General features: G+C 26.3%; 1 protein-coding gene across 4 annotated transcripts in view; it reads left to right on the forward strand.

Annotated features, from left to right (window-relative positions):
• Nucleotides 1-24100, forward strand: part of LOC105843740 (adhesion G-protein coupled receptor G2) — a 103686-nt gene that overhangs the window by 12117 nt on the left and 67469 nt on the right. For all 4 annotated transcript variants that reach the window (XM_065808142.1, XM_065808140.1, XM_065808141.1 and 1 more), the window contains 2 exons: nt 11617-11793; nt 11895-12068. In XM_065808142.1, coding sequence (XP_065664214.1) covers nt 11617-11793; nt 11895-12068 — 351 coding nt within the window. The remainder of the gene's footprint in view (nt 1-11616; nt 11794-11894; nt 12069-24100) is intronic.

The raw sequence follows: 24100 nt of genomic DNA on the forward strand, positions 1-24100 counted from the left end.
CTACAATAAAACAGTACCTACAATAAAACAGTACCTACAATAAAACAGTACCTACGATAAAACAGTACCTACAATAAAACAGTACCTACAATAAAACAGTACCTACAATAAAACAGTACCTACAATAAAACAGTACCTACAATAAAAAAGTACCTACAATAGGTAGAGAATGTTACAAAATTTACAGCTTCGGTTTTTTCTACAGTTGTTAAAGTAGTTATTGTAAAGTCGAGTTTTGTATTTAAATATATTTTTCATTTAGATTTATAAATGTGTGAGTAATTGATTTATAGAAGTTAATTTTTGTTTAAAAAAACTCGGCTAACAAGTATTTCACACATTTTTTTTTTCAATATGTCCAACATATTAGTGCAACATTTGCTGAATACAAAATTAATATAATCATGACTAAATATCATAATGAAAATAATAATTTTACAAGTAAAATATTTAAACTGAACTGAGGTTAAGAATTATAAAAATTAAGACAAACAAATGATATACTATTTTTAGCATAGTATGAGTTTTGGAGACAAATAAAAAATCAAGATACAATGTTCCCAATCACAAAAACTATGTAGCAAATCATCATTGTTTGCAATAGTGATTTGAAATCACTAGTTTAAATTAAAAATCAACCGCAATTTAGGTGGAAACTGATAAGGCAGTTCTATGTTAGATTTAAATTATAGAGGCTGGAAGTTTTGAAACTAAAACAGATGTAAAGTATGCAGGCCCATATCAAATTTTTGTTGTTGTTTGAGGTGAGTAACTTTCAGACGTGGAGCACACTCCAAACATTTATAAGTTTATGTTTATGTCAAATGAGGAACATTTGTAAAAAACTGAAATGACCAAAGCCTGGGAACAAATATGAGTATGCTGTAGAAGAGAAAAAATATGTTTTAAGATTTTAATGAAATAAAAAAGACGCATTTGGTTAGATTAAAAACGACACAATGTTTTGTCAATTTCTTAATAATAAAAATATTGGTTTCAATATTTATACAAATCCTAAAGATTCAGCCAACCTAACATTGATTTTAAAAAACATCAAAATCTTAAGATTATTTTTTATTAAATTAAAAAGCATCAGAAATAGAATTGTTTCAATAATTCTACGAGTAAAAATTTAATGGTTATAAAAACCAAAACCCACGCTACTGTAAAGATAAGTAATGGTTTAATAAGGTTTATGAAATGATTAAAGTACTAATTGCAGTCAACAAAATGTAAGAATCAAAATTTGTAAATCAAGATAAATTCATTGAATTAAAATTAGATTTAAAAACTTGTTTCAAGTTATTTGGTATGATTCATAGTTAAACCGGAGTTAACACTAAGTTAATTAGATAAAGATAGGCGCTTAGTCACTTGCGAAAAACTAAATTAAGTAATTAATTGAGTGTGCGGTTTTATCAGAAAAACGAGTTTTTTTACTTTTTTGATTTTTCATTTAAATTTTTGCTCTAGCCGAATAAAAATATACTATCAGAATTAAATTTAAATTTCCAACAAGATAATGCTAAAATTGTTTTTATATCAGTTTCGGTTCAAGCGCTATTTTTTTCGCAACGATAAAAAGTATATAAAAAAATATTGACTCCCCGTTGAAGTTGTGTAAAAAAATAAAAAATGGAGTTGAATCGGGATATAATTTTATCAATTCAAATAGAGGAGATAGTTCTGTATTTGAATATATTTTTTATCTTTTTCATAGCCATATCCGTTTAGTTTTTGTTTGATTATTTCGATCAGTGTGCGGAATGATATGGTGTGCAGTTTAATCCGGTTTACTCAATTAAATGTAAAGCTAAAACAAACCCAGCAATAAAAAAAAAAAATATTTTTAAAAGCAGCAACGTAAACTAAAAAATGCAAGAGTTTCAAGAGCAAATAAGCTAAATATGTAAGAGAAAGAAAAGATACGCAACATCATGGAAGCTACAAAAGTAGCACTGGAAGTTATCAAAAAAATACAGATTACAATAATATATGCAAACATGATTTATATTTTTAAATATTAGACATTGAAGTAAAATGTTTCATAATATTTAAAGTAGACAGTCAGCTTTAAAAGTGTTAAAAATAAAAAGTTGAAATTATTGCATTTTTTAAGTTTTATACTTAACCATAACTGATTTAATTTAGAAGTAATCTGAACAATGTATAAAGAGATTTTATAACGTTCGAGCAGATTGGCAAGAATTAAATTAACTCTTTAAAGAAAGGCTGTATTTAGGACTTTGATCAAATAATAATTCGAATACTTTTTAGATACGTATGAGTTGTATTTAGCTACAAAACCTAGTTGTTATTTGACATAAAATTTTGAAAGACTTGTTTTTTAAACAATATATCTTGTGTGGACAATTTTTAGAAATTATAAATTAGACAAATAACACTAGATTTAAGCTAAAATTTACAAACTTTTCTAATTTAAATACAAACAAAGTTTTTTAAATAATCTTGAGTTATCGTTTTGTACAACTGACAAGTTAATTTATTTAACTAATCATTTTTATTGCCTTAATTCTAAATTGTATATTTATATATTTTTCTTAAATATATTGATTTACCTCAAATATAATTCAAACAAAAATACTTGTTAGAGTTTATATTTATTTATAAAATAAGTTTAAGTGATTAAGAAAGTAAGAATAACAGTTTGCAATTAAAAAAATAATAATTTATAATCACATAATCTCTATGAAGATAGAAAGCGTATTGGTGATAATGAGGCAGTATTTCCTCCAATATTGAACTAATTTAAGGTGGTGGTTACTCTCTACTTCTATGGTGTTGATTAGTGTTTTTGTTCATGTGATCAGTTTATCATTTTAAATCGTTGTTTCAAATTTATGAATTTATTTTAAAATTGTAAACATATTAGCAAGAGAAAAAACTCCATTCAAGATTTTTAATCCTCCAAATTGAAGGAGTTAAAAACGTTCATAACTTTTAAAGACTACGATGTTTCTATACCTTTTTAAGATATAATTGAGAACTTGAAAGTTGTAATTAAGAAAAGTAAGATGTAATTGAGAAATACAACATGTAAATTAGAAATGGCAATATGTAATTAAAAAACAATACATGTAATTAAGAAGTTTTAAAATGTAATTGAGAGACCTAACATGTAATAAGAAATCACAATATGTAATTTGAAAAATAAAAGTTGTAAGAAATCGTAATATGTAAATGAGAATACATTATTTATAATTGCGAATTCCATTTTAGCTTAAAGTTCATAAAAGATCTTCTTGGACATGCATTTTAATAAGTTAATTATTTAAATTCAGCATTTATATGCACCAGTAATGCAGTAATACTGTAATGAAATTGAAAGATCGTTGTTTTATTTGTCAATACACTATGAATAGAAAGTCTGTTATTAAATTGAATCCGTGCAAGCATTTATTTCACCAAATTTGTATACAACCACTTCTGGAACAACCAGAACCACCTTGTCCAATTTGTAGACATAAAATACATACAACTGAACAAGTTGAAACAAAACATGTTTTATCTTTGTCAAATAATAGAAGAAGAGTAATTGAATGTGCTCAGCGAAACGACGATTGGGTGACTCAAACTTTAGGTGTCAAATATAAGACAGCATACAATTGGGTCCGCTGCGGAAATATAAATTTTACTGGAAAAAGTGGTTTTAAACCAAAAAAATTAATCGATAATCAAATCGAAGATACACTAACATGGATTGAATGTGACTTTCAGCTAATATTGGTGGCCATTAAAACAAGGATGTTAAGACAATTTAATATTAGCGTTAGCACATCCACAATTATCAATTACCTCAAAGGCAGACTATTTTTATTTAAAAAAGTGCACAAGGAACCTACTACAATGAATAGTAATGAGAACAAAAAAAAAAGAGCTGAATATGTTAGGAACATGAACGAACACATCACAAATGGTCATCAGATACTTTGGTTGGATAAAACAAATTTTAATATTTTTTGTAGAAAAACGCAAGGACGTACCAAACAGGGGAAAAGAGGAATAATAAAAATACCTTCTGTAAAAGGTGCAAACATACATTTGATTGCAGCTATATCAACAACAAATGTCGTCATGATGGAAGATTATTTAAAGCAGATTTTTGTAACGAGTGCATGTTGGCTTTGTTTAACCAGTGGGTTATATCCGGGAATCATTTAGAAGATTTGGTCGTCGTAACAGACAATGCTCCACGTCACGCTCGTTTGGAAAGGGTAACATGGAGCATTGTCTTTTAAATTCACCGGCTCAGTTGTTACGATTAGGACCCTATAGCCGAATGTTTAACCCAGTGGATGCTACCTGGTCCAAAATAAAAAACGTTAAAAATGTTATTTGCATTCCACCTATATTTGGTGCTGAGATTATGGGACAATGAATCCAGTATTTAAAAAGAATTTTTACCGATGCAAAAAATACAATAATGGGAGGTGATTGTATCCGCACTGTACTACATATAACCACGCATTACGCAACAATTTTAGATATGGAAGACGTCGAAGCTGGTGCTTAGCTGAATAATACAATGATTTTTAACTGCTTTGTTTAAATTTAAATTTTTATGTAAATAAATTATTTGTGTTTTATTTATTATTAATCTGAAATCTCAATTAAATTTTTGACTAACAAAAATAAAAGAAAGTTTTAATTGACACCCAATAAGATTTTTCAGTTACCACCTAAACCTCAAATGCCTCTTTAATGACTTTTTATATTTTATGGATATTATATTATTATTTACAGCCTTAAAATGCAAAGTATATAAGGACTGCAAAATTCAAAATACATAGAACTTTGCATTCTTTTTACTTTTCTCAATTACGACTTTTATCTTCTCAATTACATATTACGATTTTTTATTTACAACTTTCATCGTCTAAATTACATCTTACATTTCTCAATTACAACTTTCATTTCTTAATTACATCATTCAAGTTCTCAGTTACATCTTTAAAAGTTGAAGATGAAGTTTAGCTTCTTTTAACATCTATAAGTAACATCTATAAAGTTTAAAGTAGTACCTGAATAGAATTCAGTAACTAAAACTTTCACGCCATGTTGCTTATATAACTAGGCATTGCACCTTGCATCTTTTGATTCTGAAGCAATTATATTAACTACTGCATCACTACTACTCATACTTTAATAGTGTTTAAATTTTATTCTATGTACATGTATCAAAAAACAAAACAAAAAATGAAAAGACGCTTAAATTAAATTTAGGCAATGTTTTATTGCTCAGTGAAATCATTTCTTTCGTAACTTCTTTATGAGGCATCTTTTTGAAACTTAGATTTTATTCTTTAATATATGTGCTCATAGATAAAATTTAGGGAAAGTTTGTGTAACTAGGGCAAGATTTTTTCAATGTATGTTGTTATAACTTGCTGATAGCTCTATAATTTATATTTATAGCTAGTTACAATATAGCAACAAACCCATAAATTTTAGCAAAGATTTTTAGCAAAGTATATTATAAATATATGTCAATAACATTCTAAGGTTGTGTTGTAACTAAAAATATTAGGGCGACATTTTGATACAAGTTATTTAATAAATAATGTTGCTTCATATAGTAACTTTTTAGTAATAAAAAAATTTAAACGTTTTAAATCAACAACTTCATTTAAAAAATACTTATCACAAACAAAAAATTAAAAAAATGTTTTAAGTATGTTTAAGAAATCTGACTTTGGCTGAGTGAAAAAATAACATAAAATAATTGAGAAATAATTAAAAAAAGGGGGAGTGTCTGAAACCAGTGCTTTTACTGCGTACGTACTTTATGGATGCCCCTTAATCTATAAAAGACATCTTAAAAACATCTAAATATAATTGGAAAAAAAAGTGTCTTTACGTCCTTTTCGCTCCGAAGTACACCTAACTGTTAACTGTGTACGTTTATGAAATATGTACTTCTTATATATATTTATTTATTTAAAAATCAACTATACCAACCTTGGGCACAATCCAGTAGGTTATTGATCATCAGCAATGTTATGATCCGAAAAACAGTTCTGAAATTTAGAAATTATATGGCTTTGGCTGTTTCTTTTCATATGACATTTGCGACCACAAAAAAGACATACTTTTTCTCTGTTCTTTTGATGATCTAAAACAGTCTGAGGATGTGATTTACCAATTCTTAACATTTTTTTAAACAAAATTTGTTTTATGATTGTCTTTCGCAATTAAATTTGTGGCAGAAAAAAATAGCGGATTAAAGGTGGTCGTAAAAGACAAAAAAAACGCGAAAAAAAGGCGCGAAAAAATCTTTAAAATGCCATAATTACTTAATAGGAGTTTTCTGATTTGGTGGACTATATACATAGTGATCAGTAAAATATACTCTTTCAGAAAACGTTGAAATTAATTCTGACACAATTCAGGAAACCTAAATTTAGTTAAGGCTAACCGTGATTGTATTTCTGACTTTCGGTATCAAATCAATGGTCCTTAACAGTCCGGAAAAACAACAACTTCACATGGTTTTGTTATGAACTTAGCGTTTTATTTTTACTTTGAAAACCAGTTATATTTTGACTTCCTGAGGTCACCGATTGACACAATCCTAAGTTAAAAACATTATTGATGAGCTCAAAAATAGTAAGAATAATGATTCTAATGTTAAATAACTGATTTCTCATGATTTTATATATATTTTTGTTCTACTTTTCGAACCTTATGAAGTTAATTTAAGCTTATGACTTGAAATCTTAAATGTTATTTACATTTCTTATCTACCTTGTTTTAGAGATTATTTATGTATAAATATATGTAAAAATTACTAAAGAAAAAAATATAAAGCTATATTTAATTAAGCTAAAACACAAGTACTTCACAGAATTCTATTTTCATGTTCTTTGTGTCAATATATTTTCAAAGCAACAAGGTACTTTTTTTGCTTTCTCAAATATTTACTATTTTAGTCCTAGTTTTTTTAAAAAACTAGGACTAAAATAGTAAATATTTTTCTATATAATCTTACCTTTAATGTGGCTCTGCTGGCTAATAATGCTGCTATAAACTCATCATTTATAAAGACATCTTCTTTTTTGATAGCTTAGAACCTGCAGGCAATCCTAATTCTGATCTGTTTTTTTTTAACAACTCTCAGTGGCAGGTAAATTTTAACCCCAAAAACTTAAATTGATTACTGCTAATAGCTATCGTAATATATAGTTTCTATAGTGATGAAAAACAACACATTTACTGAACTTTCTACTGTATGTCTCCTCGTATCATTCACTACTTACCTTTCATAGAAACCATATTTACCAGTGAGCATAAGTTATTGGACAAAACAACAGTTTTGACTTCTTATTAATAAAGGTAAAACTTATAGGATGTTTTTTGGTAAAAAAAAAAGCTGATTAACAAGGTTTTTTTTTTTTTTTTCTTTTCTTTTATATGTTAAATGAAAAGAATACATTTAGTTCCCATAATTCAAGAGTTAAAAATTAATCGTGATAATTTACTCGAGGCTCTTCTACGTAAGTTTTGTAGACTGGAGAGTCTAAACTATAAAAGTAATGAAAAACCTGAAATGATAAATCTAAAGAAAACTCTAATAATATTTAAATGTAAATTCCGATCAAAGCTGCGCAAATATTCAAGAACCTTCTCTAGACTTTTAGAACAAGAGCGAACTTGGTTGAACAAAGATGTAACTGTTGACAAAAAACATTTTGCAGCATGTCTAGGTAGAAAATGCAAGAACTGGGAAAATTTAGGTGATAGAAGCAGAAGATCTAAGGTAATAATAAATCAATTTAATTCAACCCAGTTTAAAAAATTGTTTACAAGTTTATTGAAGCTAACGCCAAAGCTTCAACATCCTGCTGAAGCATTGGCATTAGCTTCAATAAAAAAGGCCACTAGAGATCCTAACAAAAAAGACTTTTTCTGAAAAAGATAAAATGACAGAGATAAATTTTCCGATAAAAATGAAAACCGAAGATGCCTTGAGCTTAAAAATTCAGTGTGACCTTTCTGATGAACAGTATCAAATTATTAGAAGTTCATCGATAATACATAATGCTGGTATTTATCCTTCACTTCATGAAATTAAGAATAAGAGACACAAATGTTATCCTGAGAGACTAATTCTGACAGAAATATCTGCTTCAACTCCTCTACAGGGTATGTTTTATCATGCTCTGACAAGGATATTAATTTTTACAGAATGCCAAGAAATTAGATCTTTTGCTGAAATCGGGCGAAGGTTTAAAGGTCTACTTCACTTTAAAGGTGGTTTTGATGGTGCCTCCAGTCAAAGTGTCTATAAACAAAAATATACTGATACAAATATTGGTGAAGCCTAAGTTAACGAACTAAGTCTTTTCCAGACAGCTATTGTTCCACTTAAATTAACCATCATGAACAAAAATGTATGGTATGGTTAGATAAGAAGCCCTCTAGTATACATTACTGTAGACCCCTACATCTCCAATATCAAAAAGAAACAGAAGAATTGATAAGAAATGAGTATAAATTTTTTTTTTCAAAACAGAAATGAATAAACTAATCAAGTTTAAAGTAAAGTTAGAAGTAGAGGAAGGCAAACCTGATATGACCATCACATTTAAGTTCAAACTAGATTTAACCATGTTTGATTGTAAAGTGGTTAATGCCCTCACTAACACTCTGTCCTCCCAAATCATGTAATGTTTGCGGAGCTAAGCCCAGTGAACTTAATAACCCAGCATTGATCACATCTAAACCAATCAATGAAAAAATTTGTCTTTGGGCTTTTCTACTCTGCATTGCTGGCTCAGATGTTTTGAATACATTTTACATTTAGGATATAAGTTAGACATTAAAAAATAATTTGCTAAATCCCCTACTGAAAAAGCACCCGCATAAAGTAGAAAAAGAACATTTAAATGAGGTTTAGAGAAGAGCTAAGTCTTATAGTTGGTATGCCAAACAGGGTTTTGACAACACTAACAATGGAAACACTGTCAGAAGGGCATTTGAAAATGCTGAAGCTTTTGCTGATATAACGGGAGTGGCAGTAGATGTAATTATTAGATTTATTGAAGACAATCCTAATATCAGTATGCTTCTGTTATGAGTTGAACTCTAAACGTTTTGGCCCAAAGGCTCTAACACATATACACATGTGTAGCTTGAGGCACAAGAAATATTTGCATTAAAAAAAATGTGGTATTCTTTTATAAGGTATTTTGAATCCAGGAATCCGATTTTTTTTTATTAAAATCAAATTTTGTGCGCATAAATGACACACTCATAAGCGCGCGTTGTATGTGTCATAGGTATGCGTTAAAATTATTTTTAATAGAAAATTTAAATTTTTTGACCCAAAATATGACATTGATGTATCACATGTTTATATATATAAGTTATATACTTATTATTACTGACTCACTGTGAGATGCTGGGGTAGCCCCACTTTTTTCTAAAGGACTTTTTTTTTTTTAGAGAAAATTCTAGATTTAGAGTATTTGTTTTAGAAATAGACGATTGTGCCCCACCATTTTAAAACCCATATCGCTGACCATGCTTCCATGATGTGATTGAAGAGTTTGCAAAACATGAAAAACAAAAGACAAGAAAAATAACATTTTAATAAACAAAGGCTGTACTACATATATATACTTATATACCAGTAATATAATCAAAAAATTTGAACAGGCTTTTTTTTTATGGAGGAGGGGGGCCCCAAATTATTTGCATGGCCCAAGTTTTCAAATTTCAAGTCCTTCTCACAGTAAGTTATTTTTTTAAATTTAAATGTTTTACTTCTAGTAAGTCATTTTTTGTACTCTTGTACAAATATTGTTCTCATATTGTTGCTCACATTACTTGCATGCTTCAATTACATTGCAAATTACATACTCTACTTCACTTATGGCTATATCAGTTGATGTATGTACACTTTGAGGTACCTATTAATCTTAAATACTAATAAAAATTACAATAAATAATAAATTATTACAAGTTTATACACCAATATTCCACTACAAGAAACAATAGATATTGCCGTCAATAGCATTATAAATAGTAAAGTTAAATTTATAATAAGTAAAAGTGATTTAAAAAAACTCTTCAATTTTGCAGTATCTCAAACTCATTTTCTCTTCAAAGGACAAATTTATGACCAAATTGATGGTCTTGGTATGGGTTCTCCCTTAGCACCTGTTCTTGCTTATCTTTTCATGGAAAATTTTAAAGATATATGTCTCAAATCATATAACAGGGAAAAACCAGCTTTTTATGAACGGTACTTAGATGACATTTTTGCTGCTTTCACTTCTGAAAATCATGCCCATTTATTCTTGGAGTATATTAATAATAAACATAGTTCTATTACTTTTACAATGGAAAAAGAAATTCAATCAAAAATATTTTTAAAATCTAAATAAAACTCTAAATAAAACAAACACATTACACACAAACAAACCACTATTTTTCATAAGAAAACTTGCTCGGGACTCTACACAAACTTTTTTAGTTGTACTTCATTTTAATACAAAGTTAGTTTGGTTAAATGTTTAATTGATAGAGCTTATAAATTAAATAACACTAGTCTTGGTCTTAGTCATGATATTAACAATCTTTATAAAATTCTCAAATGCAACTTGTACCCATCTTGGTCGATTAAGAAAACTCTTATATTAACAACACCAATGTCGACATTTTATTGCATTCGGAAAACCTACAAAATTATCAATATTTTAAACTTCCTTATATTGGTAAAATATCTCATTTAACCAAACAAAGACTAAAGTCATTAAAAGATATTGTTAATCGGTCACCTTAATTTTTACTTTTTTTTCAAAATTTTTTTCTGGAAAATATCCCTTTCCTACAGACTTTAATTCATTCATTGTCTGTAAATTTGAATGCACAGGCTGTAAATCCTATTATTTAGCGAAACTACTCGCCATTTAAAGATATGAATAATCAAGCACCAAAAAGGGATAAAAACTCACACATTTATTAATACCCAATATTTATAAACTTTTTCCATTTCGGTTTTGGTCTCCAACAAATTTATATTAAAACTCAAAGAAAGCATGTACATAGAGTGGGAAAAACCCACTATTAATAAACAAATGAACCATGTAAAAATGACAATTTCAATCTAGTTTCTTTTAGCATTACCGGCTCTTTTATCTTTTTTAAAACATCTGTTGCATTTTTATTGTATTTCTTATTATAAGTTCTCTATTATTTCAACTTAATTTTACTAATTTGATTTAAGCATTTTAATATAGTTTAACTGATGATGGCTATGATATAGTTAAAACATGTATAAAATAAATGATTTTAACAAAAATTAAAAAAATTGTCTTATTTATTAGAGTATTTACACATTTTATGCTGAGAAAAAAAATTTATATATATATATATATATATATTTATTTTTATATATATATATATATATATATATATATATATTTATATATATATATATATTTATATATATATATATATATACATATATATATATATATATATATATATATATATATATATATATATATATATATATATATATATATATATATATATATATATATATATATATATATATATATATATATATATATATATATATATATTTAGGAAGTTTATCAGATTGGAGTTCATGGGGTGCATGTTCTGGTACATGTAAGACTATTGGTGATGGACCTTATCAGTATAGAAACAGGACTTGTTTAGTAAGTTCTACATTCAATATTGGTTGCAACAATAGCGATATAATTAATCAACGACCTTGCAATCAAAATGTATCCTGTTTAGGTAACAAATGAAAATCTTTACTTTTTGTGTCATTAAAATTTTATATGCTTATCAAATTAATGGCTTCTATTTTTTTAATTGATGATTTCTTGTTTGTAAAGGTAGTTATTCAACATGGAGTAGTTGGAATCCTTGTCTCAAAACGTGTCAACTTCAAGCTGACATTTCTCCTTTTCAATATCGCTCTAGAGTATGTCAAGGTGATACAATAGGTGTAGTTTGTATTGGTAATAGTTATGAGTTTCGAATCTGCAACATTGGAGTACCTTGCCCAGGTTTTTTACTTTATTTATAAATATTGTTCAAGACTCCTAAAATGTTAAATAATTATTTTTCTTAAAGGGATCCTCGAGTGCTGAGACAAGTTGTGTTCATATCATAGATAAACATTAGAAAATAAGTTAAAGCTAATAAAACTTTCCAAAACAAATTATTGAATGAGATGTTAACAAAAAACTTTTAATTTTTAATGCCGTTTTGATTCTGGCGAAAGAAAGTTCCTGATCATTCACTATTTTTATTTTTAAATCAGGTCTGATTAATGTGCTTATATTTGACGTCAAATCAAAAAGTTTCTTTCAAAAAACTTAAATTCCAGGCATTTCCTCATTGGGCATAAAAAGAAAATGTAATATTCAAGTTTTTAATATAAATTTTATATATATCTGAAAAATATATATTAGATCATTTTAAAAACAATTTCTTAAATTAGAAATATAAATTATTATAATCATAACTTAAAAATATATATTAGATCACTTTTAAAATAGTTTCCTCAATTTATTAAAAAATAAAGATTTTTAAATCTTTCAAAATTTAACCATGTTGGATTATATTGTACTTAGTGATGTATATGAAAAAATTAATTACTATTATTTCTAAGAAAAATATTTATCTTGTGTATTTTAAAGTTCGCTTTGCCTAAATTGCTATTTTTATTATATTAGTTTATTTAACTCAAACACCTAACGATATGTTAAACAAAAAACAAAAACATGCTATAGCCAACGTTTTTTACATCCACCACAGACAAAATTTGAAGGGGAAAATCCAATCTGATTGTGTAAAACTGAACTGAGTTTAAAAAACTCTGCAGTGAGGGAAAACATTTATTATTGAAACCAGATGTTTTTTTAACAAAAAAAACTATGCAGATTTGAGAGCCTAAAATTAGGCTCTCAACTGGAAATATAATGCAAAACAACAAATGCTTTTGTTAATATCTCATTCAATAATTTGTTTTTAAAAGTTTAATTAACTTTTAACTTATTTTCTAATGTTTATATATGATATGAACGCAACTTGTCTTGATACATGGGATCCCTTTAGGTTGTTCTTGTTTTCTTTCTTCTTGTATATGTTATATGTGATTCCTATTTCTTAAAACTCTGGAGATCTTTGCTTCTTCTAACTAATGCCTATTTAGTCTTATTACTATTACCAAGATATTTGAGCCTCTAACTAAAAAACTTATAATATCTAATCTTGAGTAAATTAACTTACTCTCTTGCAGTTGATAAAGATTTTGTTCTTTTTTATCTACTTGATAATTTAAACATAGTTACAAAAAAGATCAATTACGCATTAGCTAGATACCAATAGGTGAAGCTTTTGGTTTCCAGCTAAAATTAGTCAAATCAATCTGTTTTTTTATTAATATTTTTTAAATATTTTTTATAGTTACTATTATTGTTATTAAACAGGGTTTGGTTAATGTCAGCATCATGGTCAGGGGTTGGGTTAGGGTAAGTGCAAGGTTTAAGTAGAACCCAAGAGGTAAAGTGGTTTTTGGGTTCTATCTAAAATAAGTCAAATCAATGTGTTTTTTTTATTATTTTTTATTATTATTATTTTTTAAATATTTACTATTACTGTTGTAATTGTTAATGTTATTAAACAATGAAAAATTAATTTTGTTGATATATAAATAAATTTTTAATAATAAATTTACAACCAAAACAAAAATGAATAATAAAATATATGAATGCATCTTTAAATATATATATATATATATATATATATATATATATATATATATATATATATATATATATATATATATATATATGTATATATATATATATATATAAATATATATATATATATATATATATATATATATATATATATATATATATATATATATATATATATATATATATGTCTTTGGTCCTGGGTAGAAAGGGCATAAGTCAATTTGACCAACTCTTTGAGACAGCAGTATCAATGTTTGAAAATTTAATGTTTGTAAGTTTATTATATCCTTACATATTTAAGGTATTTTTATATATTATATTCCTTATACATGTAGCCATTAAAATTCTTGATACAATGAATATTTAAAAATACTATGAATATGAAATTTTTTTTTGTGAAATACTGTCTTAAGCCCTTTTTACCTAGGACCAAAGATATATATATATATATATATATATATATATATATATATATATATATATATATATATATATATATATATATATATATATATATATATATATATATATATATATATATATATATATATATATATATATATATATATATATATATATATATATAACATATTCATGTATATTTTTATACAGATGAACCCAGTGTTTTTAGACTAGTGTGCGGTTAACCTAATGATAGTTTAACTAGATACAACTAGATACATTAAATGATGTTTTTATAAATATATTGTAACTTATAAAATTTAGGAATTTAAATTCATTGAAAAATCAATTATACTAAAGACATTAAAAATCAAGTAAATTGCAATGAAAACTGGATATCTTGCAAAAATGTACTAATATTTAACTAAACGGATCAAAAAGTTAATTGTTCGAACCATTATTGGTGATAACTAAAAATACTATGCCTATAATTTTCTTGATGTAAATAATAAAAGCTTAAATATTATTGAAAAGCTACAAAACGAATCCATGACTATTATACTAAAATATGACTGGTCAACTCACAAGATAAACTTGTTAATGTTACTTAATTGGATCAGTATTAAGCTGTTGCATCTCGGAATTAAACAGTAAATTTTAGCAAGATTGGCAAAACGAAATGAAGCAATTTATCATTTAGGAAGACATTAGCTTACTTTTTAATTAATTGTTACCATCTCAATGTAATAATAAATTAAAAAAATCTAATCTCACTTCATTTCAAGACAAAATGAAATTTGATCAAAAAACCTCTAATTCTTATGCTCTACCAAACTTAATGAAAATTAACATCTTTTTTTAAAAATAACCGCATTTTTTTCTTTCAATGTATTAGGTAATGTTTTAGCCAATTAGAAACCGTTGTTTGTCTGCTAAGTTTTTCAGAAAGTTCTCTAAAAATGGCTTCTCGAATAAGAACTTGTATTTTAATGCAGGCTTCGGCAGGAGTATATGAGTGCTCAAGCTATAAATAGCCTGTCTAAACCTTTTTTCGCGGGCTACGCTTGCTGCCTAGATATTTGGCAAGCGTAGCACGCGAAAATTGATTTTAATATTAAACAAAATAATTTTAATAATAAAGAAAATAATTTTAATTTTTCAAAAAAGCCCGTAGCACGGGCTTTTTTGAAAAATTAAAATTATTGCGTTTCGGTAACAAAATTTTATTCTGAAATTTTATTTTATTGATTCTTTATGCCAGGTATATTAAAATTTTAATTGAAAAAATAAATGCTTTTTTAGCGATAAAAAGACAAACAACTTGCAAAAAAAAAAAAAAAAAACCAAACATTTTTTTAATGATTTTTTATATTTAATTTTTATTTAATAGGTTAGTAATTAATTATATAATTAATAAAAAACAATATTCAAATGTAAAAATATAATCAATTGTTGTAATAAAAAATTAAAATTATTGCGTTTCGGTAACAAAATTTTATTCTGAAATTTTATTTTGTTGATTCTTCATGCCAGGTATATTAAAATTTTAATTGTAAAAATAAATGATTTTTTAACAATAAAAAGACAAACAACTTGCAAAAAAAAAAAAAAAAAAGCCAAACATTTTTTTTAATGATTTTTTATATTTAATTTTTATTTAATAGGTTAGTAATTAATTATATAATTAATAAAAAACAATATTCAAATGTAAAAATATAATCAATTGTTGTAATAAAACAACAATATATAAAAAACTGTTATACATTAAATAGTTGTTTTATAAAAACAAATGATCTTAATTTCTTTATTATAAAAGTTCAATCATTTCTTTTCTTCTTTGTGAATCAAAATGTCATTGTATATAAAAATTTCTACAATCGCTTTATTAACAAGTTGGAGAATGACAAATCATTTAAAAAGACTTTGATAATTAAACTTCGAATAGTTAGATACTTGTTAAGTTGAGATAATAGTTTTTCAAAGTTACGCTGCAGTTTTTATCTTACTATTAGTGTGCGCTATACTTAGTGTGTTTGTTAATTATGTTTTTGTTTTGGTTTTGTTTCTCGATATTTATTCAGACTTTATTCTTTTATTATTAAGTTTTACTGCAGTTTTCATCTTTTGCTCAGAGTTGTTAGTGTGCGCTTAGTGAGTTTTTGTTATTATGTTTTTGTTTCGGTTTTGTTTCTTGATTTTTATTAAGACTTTATTCTCTTATTCTCCAGTCTTATCAGTTGCATAATCTGATTTTTGTTGAGTTTATTTCAGATATAGTCAAATCAATAATTTGCAAGCAACGCAAAAAATAGCAGAAAAACAACCTTCACAACCATCACGTTTCTTTATTCAAGCATCTTGGCTCTTGCTTAAAAAAATTTTGCAATGAACGTAGCAATTTTGCAAGATCTATATGAGTATATTGCCTTATTAAAATAATGGAATAAAATATAACATTTTTTATTGCACTTTTTTAGATGATTCATTTTTCTTGTGCTTTGTAAATTAAATTAAATCTTAAAAATTCAACCGTGTTATCTCTAAGCTATAAAGATATAGTGACAATTATATTGAATTTTTTTTAAAAATAAACCTTGAATCAAAGAGTTCTATTTTTTTATAATTGTTCTTAAGACTAAAACTTTAATTGTTACTTTCCGTTCAATTTACTATCATACTCTTTTATGAACTCGTAATTAATTTTATATTGTTTTTGGAAATTAGGAGAAATATATGTATTGTTGATGTGATATGTAAGTTATGTATGTAAATTTGAGGTAATCTAATTTTCAATTTCTAAGAGACTTAGTACAAATAGATTTTTTAAGATTCTGGTGTATATGCTTCTTAAATATATTCTTATATAATATTGGCGTGTATAAAAAAAAGTGTTACGTGATTAAAAAAAAACAAATCTTTTTTACATTTTTTTATGAATAGAACCAATAGAAGGGTATTAAATGCAGTATTATTTTATATATCAGGTTTATTGCTGTAAAATATATTTAAATGTATAAATATACAGTTTTCTCCGTTTAGCCAGCGCTTTCGTGCTTAAGTCTTTTTGTGCTTGGCCACACGCCTGCAAAAATCTTTGCAAGCGCATAAAAAAAAGCTTGCCAAAAAAAAAGTGTTTTACTTTAAATTGCAACCAAAAACTTTTTTGTTCATTTGTTCAACTTTTAATGAAAAATACCTTTTTTTAACTTGTTTTTTTTTAATAAATTATATAGTATTTACTCAAAGTGTTTTTATGTTTTTGTTTTTTAGTTTAAATAGCAAAAAAAAAACAAATTTTTTAAATCGCCCAGGCTAACTTAAAGATGACCATCCTGCAAGTGCTTTTTCATGCGCTTGCATTAGATTTTAAACAGAAAAAACTAAATTTAGTGCAAGTATAAAACTAAAAATAAAATATGAAGAAATCATATAGTATTATTTTTATCATGCAAAAGGAATATATGTAGTTATAAATTATTTTAAAATATTCATTTTAAATAAATTAGCCCAAAATATCTTTAATTTCAAAAAGCGAACACGGTTTCTTCACTTTCACTTGTATTATTTATTTCTACATCAGAAAATTTAAAAATTATTTTTTTTCATAATTTTTTTAGCATACCCTGAATTAAATAGTTTCGTTTTTTAACTTGTAAAACAAACAGCTTTACGAATTTATATCATTTTAGAAGTTTTTAAAAGAATAACTAAGTAAAAACATAAAAATATTCAACTTTATTCTTACCACAGGTTTATATTTTGCATGGGCTTTATTTCGCTTGTGTAAACTGATTTGCACTGGTGTAGAGGCAGGTGCAGACTTTAGCCTGCCATTCCTGCCGAAGCCTGTAGTATATATACTATATACTTACATAGTTATAATTTCACATTATAGTGTAATGTAATGATTATTATGCAAGCAATTCCCTCTTGACAATAATTTCTAACAATCGTTAAGAATAATGATTAGCGATTGTGGAATAAGTTGTTCCCTTATAAAAATTACACTGAAAATGATTGCTAAAATACTATTTCCACACGAGGAATTCTCCTTTAAAAACCGCAGCGCTTAACTTAATAGATGTTAGAATAACGACACGAGAAGACTACACACAGGTAATATAATTTGTTGTAACATTTTAATATAAAGATATAGAAATAAATATCAAACAAATATTAAAGCAATTCTCTTTCTTGTAATAAATAAGAAAGAAAAAACATTACATGTATAGGCATATATATACATAATGCATATAATATAATTTATTAATATATTAATATATTAATAATCATTATACATGTAATAAATACATAGATATATAAAATAACATATAATATTTATATATATGAATTGCAATTATTTGTATGTAGCATTCCACTATATAGTATATGTGTAACATACTATAATGTTTACACTATAGTATATATTGCATTTAGTATATAGTAGTATACTATTTTTAATTATTATATTATGTATTTATATGTTATTTTATAATATGTTTATGCAATGTTATAATATTTATTATGATATTTATTATATGTATCATCATTATACACATTGTAATAACACATACATAATATTATTTGTGAATGTGTGTGTGTTATAAAAACTGTGATTTTATTTTTAGTAAAAATTTAATGTAATATTAAGTATAAGTTTTGAAATAAAATCATGAGTCGGCTATGTAATCAAGAACTATGGCAGTTTTTTACTAGTGTTGAAGGAAAACTGGAAACCGTCTTCTGTAATATCTGCAAGAAGGAGTGCAGGATTACTGACAAATCTACTTCTGCAATAACTCATCAGATTCAGGTGGCATACCCGGTGAAATGAGAGCATATCAGGAAAATGAAGTTAGAGCAAAAAAGAAAAGGAGATGATGGCTATATTCATATTGAAAAGAATTATAATGCAGAGGGCAACTACGAAGAAGAGTTTGGAGAAGGAAGTCCTGAAGGTTTAGCAGAGGTATCAAGGAGCTGAAGCTAAGTGGCAAAAGTTCAATTACCAACTACACAAAATACAAACAATCAGATTTGTCACAGCGTAAGGCTGATATGGAAATTATAGTGTTTTTAACAACAAGCAATAGTGCTTTCAATTTAGTCGAAATGGACTCATTTAAGCGTTTGATCCATTATTTCAATTCCAAGGTAAAGTAACACGAAATAATGAAGCCTAAAATTCGATACATTATTTTTCAAGTAAAATGTTAGTTTAACAAATAATGTTTTTGAATTTCAAATACTAATGATTTTTAGCATTAAATAGCAAAAATTAACGACATTTTAAATGTTTAGGTGACTCTTAAGTCCAAAACAATATTGCAAAGAAACCGTTTGTGCAAATCTTCTCTACGCAAATCTGAAGCAAGCTGTTGATAAGTTATTTATAAAAGAATTGCCAACAGCTCCTGGATATGGGTTTTCAGAAATCTGGACATCTCAAAACTAGGATGCCTATATGAGCCGATCATTTCACTATATTGACAATGACTTCAAATTGAATAAGTTTTTTGTTCATTGCACTTACTTCAATGGCAGTCACACTGGAGAAGCAATTGCTGATAGATGGTCAGAGTAAGTTTAATTAAAATATTAAGGGCGTTTCCAAAAAATCATGCATAGAAACTTGTATGTTTTTCCTATTATTTTGATAAAAATAAAACTGGCTATCTCCAATTTACTCTCATTTAATTCTAATCAATATAAATATTTTTTAAACAAAAAATGGTATGCATTAGTAATATTAACAAAGAAAATCACATACAGAATAGAAAAAATTCAATTTTAGTTACTAGATAAATAAACTTTAAATCCTTGAAAAATATAAGTTTCAGAAGTATACAATTAAAAAAAATATATATTTAAACATTAATAAAGGTTTCCAGAAAGTTTCAGGATTGCACTATGAGTCATAGAGTCACAGCAATCATTTAAATGCAGTTTACAAATGATCACGCATGTAAGTCACGCACTGATGTTGCAAATTTTTTAATTTCATGTAGTTATTCTTATGAAAATAAGTTGCTTGTAAGTGTTTCAAGTGAAATACTTCTACAACTCATATTTAATCTATTTTTGATGAGAAATGGCAGTCTTCAAATATTTCTAGCTAGAGTATGGCATTTTAAAAGTTATTGTATGTTTTTCAAAATGTAGCGATATTATTACGCAAAAAAATAAAATTATAAAAATATGTATATTTAATTTATTCAGGTAGCCTAAAATATAATAAAAATATTTTTGTTATAATTGTTATTCAAGAAAATCAAAATAGTATGCAAATTGCATAAAGTCCCAGCTTTTAATTGCTAAAACAAAGAAAAATGAAAAAATACCTAAGGGAAACGCCCTTAATTATTAATGTATTTAATTGAGTATTGCCTTTTTAATCACTCAAATAAATTTGTAATTCATATTTACACTTATAATATTTTTTTATTTATAGCATTTACATTTTTAAAATATTTAAAGGTATAAAAATATTTGTTTCATGACAGCCATTTTTGTCTTTAGACATATCCATAATATACCTGGAATTAAAATAGAAGCCTAAATTGTGTTTGTTAATGACAACACAGCCAATGCAAAATCTAGTTCAAGGCAGACATGATGTGTTGTCTAAATCACTCCCTTCAGCTTTTTTTAAAAAATGGATTAGAGACTGTCCACAAAGTAAAAGCAGCAATGGATGCATTTAAAAAACTTGTTGCAAAAGTTCATCACAGTTCAAAGTGTGATTAAAGACTAAAACAAAAGGCCAGAAATTTATCATCTGAAGCTGTTCAAGTGACTTATACGAAGCTCATTAAATCTGTCCAAGGAAATGTATGCTTGGTGAAATAATGATAACTTAATGAACAAATGCTTATTTTTTAGGGAAGGATGTTAAAAAATTGGCGCAAAGTATTCCATCTCCAGAACAAATGAATCTAGCTAAAGAAATCTTCCCTTTTTTGTTGGGATTCAAAGAAATTTCAGAAATAACATCTGCAGACAATGTTTCAACTATACAAAATGCCGTTCACTAGGTCATGGTTCTATATTTGAAATTAGAGAAAAGTATCAATTTGATTGATGTTTGTCCTGCAAAAACTCTTTATGAGCTTATGCTAAAAGATTTATCAGAATGTTTTCCACTTAAGGGTTCAATAAACAAGATTTACGCTGCTAGCTCAATCTTTCAACCATATTTTAAAGGTGAAAGTATTGCAGTTCTTGAAATAATTCATTAAAGGAGTAATAATTACACAAAACTATAAATCAACCTTTTTTTAAATAAAAGCATGTTTTGACCGGGTTGAACCCAACACGGTATTTGAAAATGTCAAGAAGGAAATTGCACACTCACATAAATCCTATATCGACTGGCAAAATAAAATTTGAACACAAACTGTTACCGATGAAGTTGAGGAAGACAATGAGGTCATGAATTTGCTCCAATCCTGCTGCTGCAGCTAAATTTGCTGTCAATATTAAATGCAAGACGATATTGAGACAGAATGGGACACTTTTATGTCTATGAATAGATTAAAAACAGACAAATGGTGCAATGCATTAGAATGGTGGAAAAATAAGGAAATATTTCCTTTACTGGAAGATGTTTCCTTTCGAACAAACTTGACAATGGTTGTGCATACCCATCTCCTCTACAACCTCTGAAAGAGTCTTCTCAGTAGGCAGGCAAATTGTTACAACTAAACAAACAAAACTTCAACCCAGAGTCTGTTGACAAGTATTTACACCCCGCAGAACTTTGATCAGGTGAAACTTATTATTAAAAAAAAACTTTACAAAAATAATAAAATAAATCATTATTTCGCGGTGGGACAGTTTATTTCTTAAAAACACTTTTTTAAGTTTTTAACGGCCAAAAGTTAATAAATTATTCGTAGTTTCTTTTTTAATATGACATTTAAGTAACAGTCATGTTAAAAAAGTAACACAACTTATTTTTTTTTCTTGTTAAAGCAGGTTACAATCCAAAAATGGCGTCTGAGATCCAACCTTCCTGAGGATCATCCAGTAGAATGCAATGGGTACTGATACTGATTGGGTCCGATTTACTGTTATAAAGTAAATATGAAACTTCATAATTCCTAATTTCTTGTAGTGTTGGTATACGAGAATAAAATCCTAATAAAGTGTTGATTTTTTCATAAAATAAAGTGTACAAAAATAGAATTACATTAAACCTGTATGAAAATTTCGAAAAATTTATAGAAATTTAGATAATAAATCTATTTCATTTCTGCTTGGTTTTTTTGGAATTTCTTGCCATTTCACGAGTCTAGTCTCGTCTGATTTTTCATCAATAAAATTTTTCCTGTTACCATGATTTTTTCTTGTTATAATTTTAACTGGTTTCTCGTTACTGTTTTAAATAATTCTGAGATGCAGCAGCGTAATCAGCATAAAAAATAGGATAACTTTAAAAACAATATCTTTTGTTCATTATGCAACATCGACTAAATTACTATACATACATACAAATATACATACATTCATCTATCAGGCCTTGTTTTACATAAAAAAATGCCTTATCTCATTAGCTCATGATTTTGACATCATATATTTTTTTTTTAATTTTTAATTTAAGGACATAAACTTTTTTAACTACTGCAATAAAATAAATTACCACAAAACAGGTTTTTTTGCTAATTAAGGAAAATAAATTTAGAGGTGTTACTTTCGACGTATACATATTGTGGAATGTCTATTTTATTTCAATTTATTTTTATTTTTTAATATTTAAATAATTTATAAATAATTAAATTTAATATATAAAATTTAATATATATAAATTTAATATATAAAATTTAATATATATAAATTGTATTATATGTTGGCACAAAGTTGTATATTACATTGGCAAAACGTTTTATTTTAAGTTGATGCAATTTTATATTTTATGTTTGCACAACATGTTTAAATTTTATCAGAATTAAATTTATTTTTTTTAATTTTTAGTATGTATATATATATATATATATATATATATATATATATATATATATATATATATATATATATATATATACATATATATATATATATATATACATATTATATATTATATGTTTATACGCATACACAATTATATATATTTACTGATACATACATATTTAACCATTTTGATGAATCAACATAGCTGATAACGTTTGTTTTTACTTTTATAACAAGTGACACTGCATCTGATTAAACAAGTATTATTCATGTTTTTTTACTTGTGACTTGATATTTCGTTATATAAGAAAAAGAAAAAATAGTAGCAAAACATATTACCATAATTAACTGAGTTATTTGGATGAAAAATAACTCTTATTAATTATACAAATACATATTTGTATATCTGGCTTATCTCAATGCAAACACAACATTGATCCACTGTATATAATCCAACGTTATTCCAGTGTATATGAATTAAAGTTTACCCAATGTATATAGTTCAACGTTTATCCATACACATTGGAATAAGGTTGTGTTATAAACATTGGATCAATGTTAATCCATATACATTGGATCAATTTGGGGCTATACACATTTGGTCAACACTGATCCATATACATTGGGTCAACAAATTTTTGCGATGTTTTAACATGCATTGAACCAATGTAACTGAATCGTTTGAAAAATCGGAGTTACTTAGGCATCTTCATTGACTTATCTAAAGCCTTTGATACTATAGGCCATGAAATTCTTAAAAAACTCAAGCAAAACTCGAAATGTTCTTAAATGGTTAAAAGGTATTTAAATAATCGCAAACAATTTGTATCTGTTAGCTCCTTCACCAATGAGTTTGCTCAAAATTACCTGTTGTTGTTCTGCTATGATCATTTTTGGGTCTCTTTTTTTTCTCATATGTATAAACGACCATCATAAAGTATCCAGATTAGAGACAATAATGTTTGCCGATAATGCAACCC

Source organism: Hydra vulgaris, chromosome 10 (genome assembly GCF_038396675.1).
Source record: "Hydra vulgaris chromosome 10, alternate assembly HydraT2T_AEP".
Classification (NCBI taxonomy): domain Eukaryota; kingdom Metazoa; phylum Cnidaria; class Hydrozoa; order Anthoathecata; family Hydridae; genus Hydra; species Hydra vulgaris.